Raw genomic sequence first — 12,582 nt, 5'->3', positions numbered from 1 at the left:
CACACACACACACACACACACGAGACGATCAGACGGGACACAAACAGCACTGATCCAGAGCCGCAAATAAATGATTCATCAGATATTCATGAGAAGATTCAGAAATGGGGTATTGTCACCTGTCTCTCGGTGAGGTTCACCATGCTGATGACTCCAAACACCTCGTCTGGGTCGCCCTCGTCATCACTGTCCTCCGGTACCTCCGCTTGCTGGAGTAAAACACATAAAAGATACTTAAAAACATTCATTACAATGATAATAGGACATATACACTGTTCACCCATATGTTCATTACGTTTAATAATATATTATATTATACATATCGTGATTATCAGTATATTTTAGGGCAGGGGTTTTCATTTTTTAAATACCATGAACCCCAAATATATTAACCTTATGCGAGGAACCCTCATGCAAAAATTTTGAAATGTATTTGTCTATTTTCATGTACAAAAAAAGTTTGTAGTTAATTAATGCATATTATAAATGTGAGAATATAGTTAGTATATTACATTGCTGCAATGTACTGTTTGGTGTCTATTTTGTTTGTTTGCATTTTTTTTTTTCTATTAATTATATTTTATTTGTTTATTTATTTAGATCTTAATTTAAATATTTTTTAATTCATTTTAATCTTTCTTTTATTTTTGTCTTAACAATTCTCTTTAGCACTTCCTTGTGACTCATGGTTTGAAAAAAATAAACTTGTTTTAAGGTTTAATTACAAGTAATAATATACTGAAATATACAGTTACAAAATGAAAAAAAATGAAGGAACACATTTTTGTAAATAAAAAAATTACACTATTATTTAAACAAGTATCTAAAAGTTTAGTGTTGATTTGCTTATAATTCAAATGAATGGTTTTCTCTTAAGCTTCAAAGTGTTTTTGCATCCAGGATCTGATATTTGACCATTAACTCAAGTACAGGTGCATCTCAATAAATTAGAATGTCGTGGAAAAGTTCATTTATTTCAGTAATTCAACTCAAATTGTGAAACTCGTGTATTAAATAAATTCAATGCACACAGACTGAAGTAGTTTAAGTCTTTGGTTCTTTTAATTGTGATGATTTTGGCTCACATTTAACAAAAACCCACCAATTCACTATCTCAACAAATTAGAATACTTCATAAGACCAATAAAAAAAACATTTTTAGTGAATGGTTTTAGCCTCATAAGGCTGCGGTTCTCTCGGTTGGTTGTGCATCTTTTTCTTCCACACTTTTTCCTTCCACTCAACTTCCTGTTAACATGCTTGGATACAGCACTCTGTGAACAGCCAGCTTCTTTGGCAATGAATGTTTGTGGCTTACCCTCCTTGTGAAGGGTGTCAATGATTGTCTTCTGGACAACTGTCAGATCAGCAGTCTTCCCCATGATTGTGTAGCCTAGTGAACCAAACTGAGAGACCATTTTGAAGGCTCAGGAAACCTTTGCAGGTGTTTTGAGTTGATTAGCTGATTGGCATGTCACCATATTCTAATTTGTTGAGATAGTGAATTGGTGGGTTTTTGTTAAATGTGAGCCAAAATCATCACAATTAAAAGAACCAAAGACTTAAACTACTTCAGTCTGTGTGCATTGAATTTATTTAATACACGAGTTTCACAATTTTAGTTGAATTACTGAAATAAATGAACTTTTCCACGACATTCTAAGTTATTGAGATGCACCTGTATATTTCATAAAAAATAGAATCTAGCCACTGTTCATCCTTATGTCCATTACTATTAATTATTAGCTATTATTATGGTGGTTATCAGTCTATGATAATGTGCAATGCCTATAAATTACCATTAAAACAATAACAACAAAAATTAAGAAACCAATTTTTGAAAGTATCAAACTAAATAAATATAGGATTATCCAAATGAGTCTCACGCGGATGACACTGCCAATGTGATTCTGCTGGATGATGATGTCAGTCAGATCAGATGTGTTCACCTGAGACTTCAGGAACAGCTGGAAAAATGAGTGAAAATATAATGCATACATATTCTTTGCGCTTTTTAATCTCTGTTTGTGTGCAAATTGAGCAGTGTAAGTTATATCTGTATGTTCAGTGCAATGCAAACACGAATGTCTCTGTAACTTACCTGTTGCAGAAGGGTTTTAATGCCATTAAAGTCGTTGTCAGATATCGTGTGTGCCTCAAAGTCCACTATAACCTCCTAAACACAACCCAAAACACATGCAATGATCACAAAACAACGTTTTTCAACGCAGAGCCAGTTTGGCCTGCACATCACGACATTATAGGCTCCAGTAACATCGCAACTTACCTCGTTTATTTCTTCTGCATCTTCATTGTCCTCGTCGCCAGAGTCTTCCAGACCCTCGTCCGAGCTTTCATTGCTGTTTTGAGGGTTTAGTCCCGTTTCAATAGCTCGCCTCTTCGCAGATGAAGCCATGCCGCTCCACTACAGCACGCAGGAAACAGACACGAGTTCACGATGAGCGACGTTCTGCGTTATCCACATGGTAGGAAACTGAGGAGTCTTATCGGCCATGTTGGCTCACAGTAGACGTAAGGGTATACGCACAATACCTCCCGGTACAAGATCCAAAATGGCGTCTGTTTCAGATGACGATCTTTGGGAAGCAGCAGATACCATATTTTACACAGGGGTGCTGCGTGAAAATGATTTATTATTTAGCAATGGCACGGATTAAAGCTCAAAACAATAATCTTTTGACCTACATAGAAATATAAATATTCTTTAACGTAGTTTTAAGGTTTACTTAAGCATTATGTCATATTACAAAATAAAAGTCGATGCTGGCTGTTGGTTGGACACAGTGTTAGGTGTAATGCATTACTTTCCTTTTAATTGCTTTCTCTTAAAAAGTAAAGTAAGAATTTATCTATCTGTCTTAGTAAAATAAAACATTATGAGATTAAGATGATTCTCCTTTGATAAGTATTTATTTGTTATTTGAGAAGGTTCGGGAAATATCTCCAACCCGGTCGTTGACGTCATCGAGGGGCGTGGCGTATGCCGGAAGTGCAGGTGGATCTTCGAGTAACGCTCGTAGAATGTAGAGCGTCAATTTCACACAATAACAGACAGAAATCAAGCATGGCCCTCAACAACAATCACTCTGAATGTGGAGGTGTTATCATCAACAACAGCGAAAGGTAATCAGACTCTTTGATTAATATTGCCGTTATTATTTGTTATTATTATATAAAGCTGGTACTGTCCTATTTCTGACTAACGTTACACGGATTTGTCCAAAACGTCCATACTGAATTAATTATTTTGTGTTTTTCTATTCACATAATAAGAATAATACAGTGTACAGTGTCATGTGTTGAATAACATCGCGTGAACCGTTAGATCACACCCATTTTATTCATTTGCACTGTATTCAGACTGTCTGCCTTTTATGTGCTTATTTTAAGCAACATCATGTTTACACACTGTAAATGTAGCCCATATTCAGTCCCATAAGTTATCTTTTAAAAACATGGATCTTGCGCAGCTTTCAGAATCCTACTATGGTGAAGTGTGCTCTATGAATATTAATTTAGTCATGCTCAAGTTGCTTGGAAACCTTCCTGCAGCGTTCAGTCACGTAGCCTTATTAATATTCGGATGCGTGCCGACTGACGAACCTCCAATTTGTCTTTCAGCCAATCAGCTGGACGAATGCCACGTTACGTCATTAATATTAATGAGCTCAGACGTCGCCGTAGTAGGATTCGCGTTTGTAGTCGCAGTAGGTCAGCAATAATCTTCTTACGCTTCTGCTCAAATAAATGACATGCTCTTAAAGTTTCACAATAGCTGTGATCTTAACACTGAGATTGATGACTCCAGCAAAGACATCATCATCTGTAATAACCAGTAATCATAGAAGTACCCAAATAGATTTGATGCCATCTGATGCTGTCTTTTTATTTAGGTTTTTTATTCATTTAACTTTTCTGCATCTATTCTACATTATATTATCTTCATTAACTCTAAAATAAATCTTGGAGTACATTTACTAGGCTATATTATTCACACAATAATAGTCCACAACAACAATAATAAAAATGTTATTGTTATTATTTAATATATTTTTCTTGTGTTTTTATATTATTATTATTATTATTGACTTTTTATTTATAATCATTCATATTTTTATGTATTTTATTACTCCTACTATTATTATTTATAGTGAATTATTACAACATTATAGACAAATGTTCTTAGTACTACATCTTATAATTACAATAATAATAATAAATATTATTTATATTATGTTTAATATAATATCTTTGCTTATTGTTATCATTATTATATTTAGTTTTTTATTTCTTACATTTTTATGTTATTTATATATAATGATTTATTGTAACATAGACAAATAGATAACTTATAATTACAATAATAATAGTAATAAATTACAAATAAATTGTAAAATAATTTATTTTATTTCTTACATTTTTATATTATTATAAATAATAATTAATCATTAAAATATTATTAATATTTTATTTTGTTAGGGTTATAATATTATATTATTATAGAAAAATGCTCTTAGAACTACAGTGATACTGGTATTCTTTAAAACTATAAGCAAAAGTCTTTGTTCCTTGTCAGCGATGGCAAAGCTAGCTTTGTTCCTTATGTGTTGGCACAGAATGTGCTGACTGTAATAAACCAAATCTGTTTTCCTGCAGTGTCTTGATGTCATATGAGAATGTGGAGCTGCTGTTCAGTGACGCAGAACGCTTGCCAGAAGCCTTCAGAAAAAGCAAGAAGGGAAGCATCTACCTGACACCTTACAGGGTACGTAATACAAGAGGAGGGGTTAGATAATCATCTTATTTTTGAATGATGATAATGACAGAGCAAGGAAAATCTTTAAATATGTATTTTAATATGGTCTTGGCCTTGTCTGTCTCCTGACTGGTCTTGTTCAGTGGTTTGTAAATAACCTCAGTAAATGAATATGTGTATCATTTGCTGCTTATGTGGTTTGATGTTTAGGTGATCTTCTTGACTAAAGGGAAGGACCCCCTGCAGTCGTTAATGATGCCGTTTTATCTTATGAAGGGCTGTGAGGTCAAACAGCCAGTACTTGGTGCCAACTACATCAAGGGCACGATCAGCGCCGAGCCTGGAGGTAAAACACAGAGCCTAAAATGAACACTGCAGCTGTGCAATGAGGGAATAAACCAAATCACAGGCCAAAACCACTGCCCTAACATTAGTAGGGTACAAATAATGCTAAAATAACACTGGCCACGAACCACATGAAACAGTCAAAATATCGAAAATTATTATTGTGTCTGCTCACTTTTTAGTAATTCTTTAATAGATAAAAATGATGTATATTCACGTATAAAGACACTTTTTGTAATGTCTATTAATCAATGAATTCATATCTTTGAATTGTTTATTTTGGCTTATTGTTATTCAGTGAATCATGAAAATAATTGCAACTGATTTCATTTTCATATGATGTAATTAATTCGAAACAATTGACAGGCCTTTATATTACACACTGTTGGTGTTAATATAATAATACATACTATATATAATATTATGCATTCATGTAAAAAAAAAAAAAGTTCAATTTTGTATTACATGTTAACATGTTAGACTTTAAATAAATAAAAGTACTCCGATCCGAATCATGACCCTCCTCAAGTTTTCATTTGAATAATCTGGTCCTTGGAAGAAAGTAACAATGCACCCGTGGAACTAAAATATACTAAAGCATGTTTCCATCACTGCTCCAGGTGGCTGGGAAGGTTCTGCAACCTTCAAGTTGATTTTTGTTGCCGGAGGAGCGATTGAGTTTGGACAGTACATGCTACAGGTGGCAGCACAGGGTACGTTTGTGCTCAATCAGTTTTAAAAGTAATATCATTTTTTTTTTAAAGAAATGTTTTAGCATCAGATTTGATGTGGAAGCATTACCTTCGTTTCAGCATCCAGAGGGCAACCGGTGACTGTAAATTATGGCTGTCCTTACATGGCAAACGGGGCGTTCGCTTACCCTCCTCCTCCTCCTGCTAACGGCATGTATTCGGCCGCACCACCTCCGCCTGGATACGCCTACCCTGGACCTCCACCTCCAGGTCAGATTCACTGCTAAACAGGGCTGAGCAAACTAAGGCCATGTCCACGGGTATTTTTTCCTTTTTCTATGAAGCTAGAATGACGTCAATAAGATTTGCATACGCAGGGTAAGAGTTGTGGAAGTGTACATAAGACTGTAAGCGTAAATTAAATTTGCATGCGCAAGAGAATCTTTGTAAAGGTGTAAATCGCGTAAGACAGATAGAAGGAAACTACACAGCTCGAAGTTCAGTATGAACACATAGCCTAATGGTACACAACTTTTACACCTTTACAAAGCTTCTGTTGCGCATGCAAATTTAATTTACGCTTACAGTCTTATGTACACTTCCACAACTCATACCCTGCGTATGCAAATCTTTTTGACGTCATTCTACCTTCATATTTTTCCGTTTTTAAAAAAATCTCCGTCCACATGAAAACGCAGAAGCATGCTATGAAGCACTGTCAAGAGCATGCCAAGCCAACAGGTGGCGATATAATCTCAACCGTAAAGCCATGTTAGCCAATCAGAAGCCTGAAAAAGTTTCCAGTAGGCGGAGATAACAGCGCATGCTCTGACCTCACAAGCCAAAATCTCTGGTTTCGCTGTTTAAGTACTGACATTTAACTTGTATTCAAACACTGAACTGCTGCTATTTGTGTCCTGTAGGTGGATTTTACCCCAACCCTCCTGGCTTTGATGGACCAGCAGCCTACATGCCTCCTCCGCCGTATACAGCTCCGATGAACCACGCTCCTCCGGACCCAGACCTGCCCAGAACCCCCGCAGGTACGAGCCACAACTGGATTCCTTTGAGTTTTATACTTCAAGTCACTGTTTTACTGGTTAACTCTGACAGACTTTTTATATAAACTGACTGTATTTGTTGTTCTAGCCGAAGCAAAAGCAGCTGAAGCTGCAGCGAGTTCCAGCGCGACTACGTTTGCTCCGACACAGGTCTACCTGCCCGAGGTGAGTTAACCAACTTGTTAACCATGTTTAAGTTCCATATATAACCAGGTCCAACCTGTTGACCAAGTTCATTTATAACATAGTTCAGTGTTTCCCCTAGGTTTCCATTTCCAAAAGGATTCGATTTTTTCCGTTTTAATTTTTCTGGACTCCTTTTTAATGGTTAAATTACATTTTATTAATCAGAACGCATGTAAAGCAAATGTTAAAGGCAAAGTTTTAATGACTTCTGTTGTGATCTGGCACTATATAGAAAATCAAATTAACTTGACCTTCAAGGGGGGCGGGGTGCCCCCCAAATATAATGGCAGGGGAAACACTGAAGTTCTTATGGAACCAAGTTAATTGTCTTCAATTCCAAATAAAACCAGGTTTAACCTGTTAACCCAATTCATATACGACAAAGTTCATGTGTAGCTAATTTAAACTTGTTAAAGTCCAAATATAACTTGTTCAAATCTATATATAATCTGGTCAAACTAGTTAACCAAGAGTATCCTGTTAACTAAGTCCAAATATAACCATGTTCAACCTGTTTACCAAGTCTATCCTGGTAACAAATTCCAAATAATAATCAGGTTCGACCTGTTAACCAAGTTAATTTATGACAAAGTTCATGTGTAGTTAACTTAAATCCATATACTTGTTAAAGTCCACCTACTGTACATCCCGGTTCAAATATTAACAAACTTAATATATACCAAGATCCAAACTGTTATCCAAACAAGTATATCCTGTTATATAACGAAGTCCAGCCTATTTACCAAGTTCATGTATAGTAAAGTTCATGCAACCTAGTTAAACATCTATACAAAGTCTATACAACCAGGTCCAACCTGTAGAGTTTCATCAAAGCCCCAAAAAAGTAACTTGGGTAATAACTTGAAAATATATTGTTTTGTTTTTATTCTGAAGGACAAGCCTCCACCCTACTCCCCACCTGAAGACAAGAAGAACCAGTAGACGTGTCTGCAGCGAGCGCACATCCTCTCCTCTCTCTCCATTCCCTTCATCTCATCCTCTCTTTCTCTCACATCTCCAGTTAAACGCCCCGCTGCACAGACTCCCCGTGAGGCTGCACGCAGTGACCGGGGGGCTCCAGCAGGGGGCGCAGTGCTCTGCATTAACATGACCTGGCCTATGAAGAGGGACTAGACGAGAGAGACACATGAATAAAACGACTTTAATGAATTCACAGCTGGTGAATGAGAGGGACCGACTGTTAGCATTCTAACCGACAGTAAATGATTGAGCTTTTCTAAATTTGAAAATGAGTATATTTAGGAGACATTTATGAGTGGTTATGTATAGATCGAGGTTTGAAGTATTTTGCTAGTTGCAAAAGAGTTAAGGCCCAAAAACATTGGGACGTTCACATTAACAGCGCTTTCGGCCATTGTTCATTCTCGACTGCTGCATCCAACGTTATTAGATGGAAGATCGTTGGTTGTTGCCACTCACCTGTTACTCAACACTCAAGCAGTCGCTTAAATCAGTCTTTGAAACTAAAAGACTTCCTGATGCTTAGATGCTGCAAATCAAATGCAAACACCCTTTACTGCACATTCCGTCAAATGCATCACTTAAAGGAATAGCAGAAAATGAAAAATTGTTGAAAATGTACTCAGCCTCAGGCCACCAAAGATGTAGTTGAATTTGTTTCTTCATCAGATTTGAAGAAATGTAGCATTCCATCAATGTCTCAGCAATGGATGCTGTGCAGTGAATGGGTGCCGTCAGAATGAGAGTCCAAACAGTTGATAAAAACATCACAATAATCCACACCGTTCCAGTCTATCAAGCTGCATGTTTGTAAGAAACAAATCCATCATTAAGATGTTTTTAACTTTAAATCGTTGCTTCTGGTCAAAAATGTCCATAATCCATTATAATGCTTCCTCCAGTGAAAAAGTCCATCTCCTGTTGTTTCTCACATCAAAATCCACCCACATAGTTGTTTAGAACCCTTTTGGACTGTTTTGGCTTGTAAACGATGTGTGATCTGTGCAGATTTCTCTCCTGATTCAGACTTTTTCACCGGAGAAAGCAATATTATGGATAGAGGACTAATATTTTAGCTGTGGGCAACGGTTTGAAGTTAGAAATGTTTTAATGATGGATTTGTTTCTTACAAACATGCAGCTTTCTGCTTCACAAGATGTTAACTGATGGACTGGAGTGGTGTGGATTACTTGTGGATTATCATGATGTTTTTATCAGCTGTTTGGACTCTCATTCTGACGGCACCCATTCACTGCAGAGCATCCATTGTTGAGCAAGTGATGCAATGCTACATTTATCCAAATCTGATGAAGAAACAAACTCATCTACATCTTTGATGGAGTGAATTTTCAGCAATTTTTCATTTTTAGGTGATCTATTCCTCTAACTAAAACCTTTACATGCTACAAGTCTCTTTTATACAACAGTTCTGGTTCTTGATTCTGATTGGACGGGCTGTTAGTTTGCTGTTGCTCGGCAACATGCAGTGGTTGATTCCACTTTGGCTTCTTTTGCAATCATTTTCATTGCCGGAGCAAAAACCAAGTAATCAAATCAACTGAGCATTGTCTAAAATCACCTTCACAAACACTACATGATGTATATCTGATGAAGCTCGTGTCAGACGTGTTCTGCAGCAGTGTGTACTAGTCTTGGCATCTCTGTAGCATGCAGCAGTTAGACTGAAGATGCACTTTAACCCCACATGCACCTTCAGTCTCCTGGACAGAGTTTGTTGATTCTTTTTTTCCCCTAATTTATTTAATTATACATTTAATCAGTTACGCATGGTCTTGACTGTATTGTGTTATTCAAAGTGTATTTTATTATAGTAAACCTGTACAAGTGGAACGATGCATTTCATTTATGGATGTCTTGTGTTCATTATTCATGTACATGATGACCAGGGTTTCAAAAGCAGACAAATGTCAAGATGAGTTCACATTCAACGGTAAAAGTCTCTCAGGAGATTCAAAATAATGTGCTTTTCCAGGTTCCCCTTTACTCTTCCAGCCCTGATGGCTTGTGCAAATTAAATTGTTTTTCTAATATATTCAAACAATCTCCCAATATTAAGGACAATTCTACCTTTTACTAGTTAGTGCATAAAGTCAGCTCAAAGAAGTGAGCTCAGACCTTAAGTACGCTATTTCATATAATTATGATCCCATATTCAGATGACGCACACAGTGTTCAAACTTTTAATGGCTCTTTATAGAAAGGCTATGTTCAGAATAGCATACTAATAATATATCTGCAGTATGCATTACTTAGACTGGGCACAGTGTGCAATAAAGTGCTATGGAAGCCCGTACCAAGGGAAACATTTTTTTAAAAAGGTATTACGACTTTTTATCTCACAATTCTGACTGTTTGCTTCATATTTCATACTGTTTCTCGACAATTTTGAAAAAAATCAAGGAATAAAAAAAGGTTATTGTTGCAATTTTATCTCCCAATCAAGACTTTTCTCTTGCAATTGTGAGGTTTTATCTCACAATTCTGAATTTTCTTCTGAATTATGAGAAATAAATTCAGAATTGTGAGTAAAAAAGTAAGAATTGTGGAAAAAATAAAAAAATTCACAACTACCTTTATTTTTTATTCCATGGTGGAAACGGGCTGCCATAAAGTGCACTATGCAATAGAGCACACTGAAAAAAAAAACACTACATCCCACAATGCAACATGCTCAACATTCCACTTAAAAAGTGATATATGAACTGGTAGCAATATACCATGATATGTTTGTTGATTAATATGATTGTTTTTAATATCTCCTTTTTGACTGATTGGACCAAATTCGACTAAAAATGCATTCATCAGCAGGTTTAACACTTGCTAAATTAAATAAGAAACATAGCATTACTGTTGCAGGCCTATGGTACATAACGTGAAGTATGCAAGTATGCTATTCTGAACAAAGCCAAAGACTAGATATTACAGCATGAAATTTAAATCTCATATTCACAGATGTCAATATCTGAAGTGTTAAAAGATAAATTTGATGGACATATCGTCCGTGATGTAGTTAAATTCTGTAAAAATAATCAATATACTACTAAAACTGATACAGTAGAAATACATACAATACAAATCACTGTTACGATAATCCTACAGCACAGAAAAACAGAACACGGAAATGAACACAACATACATGTTTGTTCTTTGAAACTGCAGGCGAACAGATCGGATTCTCAATAATTATAAACTACAAATGGGAATCATATACTAAGAGTGGATACAGCAAAAAATAATTTTGATCTCTCGAGCACAACATAAAGTGCACAGCTAGCCCTCAACGCAAACTCTTCAAAACATCTTAAAAGTTCATGTAAGCTGTAGGGCTGGGCGATGTCTACAAAACTGGCATCGGACGATGTCTACAGTGAAACATCGCGATGGACGATGACATCGGGGTGTGCCCGAAGCGTGAATCCTTATAAGGGAAAACAAATAACGATTCCTAACACCGTGTCTACAGTGGACACGAGTGGTGCTCCGCGACAAAATACTATAGAACCACTGATCTATAATAGAGATTCCTTATATATAAATCAGTCTATAGAACCCATTATAATCAGTGATGCTGTCTACACTGGATGCGGCGCAACATGACAAATCCCCGACAGTAAACTGCTGCTGCGTTCTATTTACGTTTTAAGTAGTTTGACACAAATTTCAAATGATTTTCAATGGTCGCTTTGTCATGTCCAGTGTAGACAGACTTTAGCTGATACGGTGTAACGGTTGTCTGTTACAGTACATAAAATTTCACTTACCACATAAACAGAGTAAGGAGAGATGACTGAGGACGATGGCGAATGATTTGCAGATCCTCAGTACCACTGACAAACATATAATCTTGTAAAATGTGTGGTAAGTACTGCTGCTCCATAATATAAACAGAGTACGTGCGATCGCGAATCTGGAAAGTGAAAGTGAAACTAAAAAGCGATCGTGCATTCAAAAGCACGATGCCAGTTTCAATGCCAGGTATAATAGCGGCTCCCTGATGCCCGAAATATATATGTAGTATAATTACCCAATGATATAACTGTGAGGAAAAATATTGAAATATATATTTTCCTCCCATCTCATATTTATTCCCTTTAGGGGTTCCGCCTACACGTCGACGATGGCATCGTCTATCGGCCCAACCCTAGTAAGCTGCCATAATTTGGCCACAAGTAAGAATGGCAAAGATTTAGGCCAGAAACACAATTTATGAAGTACACAAACACAGATGTTCTATATATATGTGTTTTGGAATAATTATTGAAGAAGTCTCTTATGCTGACCAATTATTTGATCAAAAATGCAGTAAAAACAGAAATATTATTACAATTTAAAATAACTTTTCTATAGGAATGTGTTAAAATGTAATTTATTCCTCTGATGAAAAAGCTGAATTTTAAGCATCATTACTCCAGTCTTCAGTGTCACATGATCCTTCAGAAATCATTCTAATATGCGGATTTATATGAATATATTAGGGTGATCATATTTTAGTTTTCAAAAAAGAGAGGGGGGGGGGGTG

At 36.2% G+C, this 12,582-nt stretch overlaps 2 protein-coding genes across 2 annotated transcripts in view; one reads left to right on the top strand and one right to left on the bottom strand.

The window, feature by feature from the left end:
- LOC107667792 (protein BCCIP homolog) overlaps positions 1 to 2,582 on the bottom strand; it is a 6,178-nt gene extending 3,596 nt beyond the window's left edge. The window contains exons 1-4 of the mRNA XM_016459513.1: positions 2,288 to 2,582; positions 2,102 to 2,176; positions 1,887 to 1,967; positions 120 to 209 (exon numbers count right to left, since the gene is read on the bottom strand). Of these exons, the coding sequence (XP_016314999.1) occupies positions 120 to 209; positions 1,887 to 1,967; positions 2,102 to 2,176; positions 2,288 to 2,416 (375 nt within the window). The 5' untranslated portion in view covers positions 2,417 to 2,582. The remainder of the gene's footprint in view (positions 1 to 119; positions 210 to 1,886; positions 1,968 to 2,101; positions 2,177 to 2,287) is intronic.
- A 401-nt stretch (positions 2,583 to 2,983) lies between these two features.
- LOC107667802 (WW domain-binding protein 2-like) lies at positions 2,984 to 8,689 on the top strand. Its single transcript, XM_016459520.1, has 8 exons — positions 2,984 to 3,144; positions 4,678 to 4,786; positions 4,988 to 5,123; positions 5,743 to 5,835; positions 5,935 to 6,084; positions 6,738 to 6,857; positions 6,964 to 7,040; positions 7,956 to 8,689. The coding sequence occupies exons 1-8, from the start codon at positions 3,002 to 3,004 to the stop codon at positions 8,001 to 8,003; spliced, it is 876 nt and encodes a 291-aa protein (XP_016315006.1). The 5' UTR covers positions 2,984 to 3,001; the 3' UTR covers positions 8,004 to 8,689.
- The last annotated feature ends 3,893 nt before the right edge of the window (positions 8,690 to 12,582 follow it).

The sequence above is a fragment of the Sinocyclocheilus anshuiensis genome, unplaced genomic scaffold, assembly GCF_001515605.1.
Source record: "Sinocyclocheilus anshuiensis isolate Anshui unplaced genomic scaffold, SAMN03320099.WGS_v1.1 scaffold493, whole genome shotgun sequence".
NCBI classification, from domain to species: Eukaryota; Metazoa; Chordata; class Actinopteri; order Cypriniformes; family Cyprinidae; genus Sinocyclocheilus; species Sinocyclocheilus anshuiensis.
Note: the sequence above shows the minus strand (reverse complement) of the source record. Positions and strands in the feature narration are given on the sequence as shown.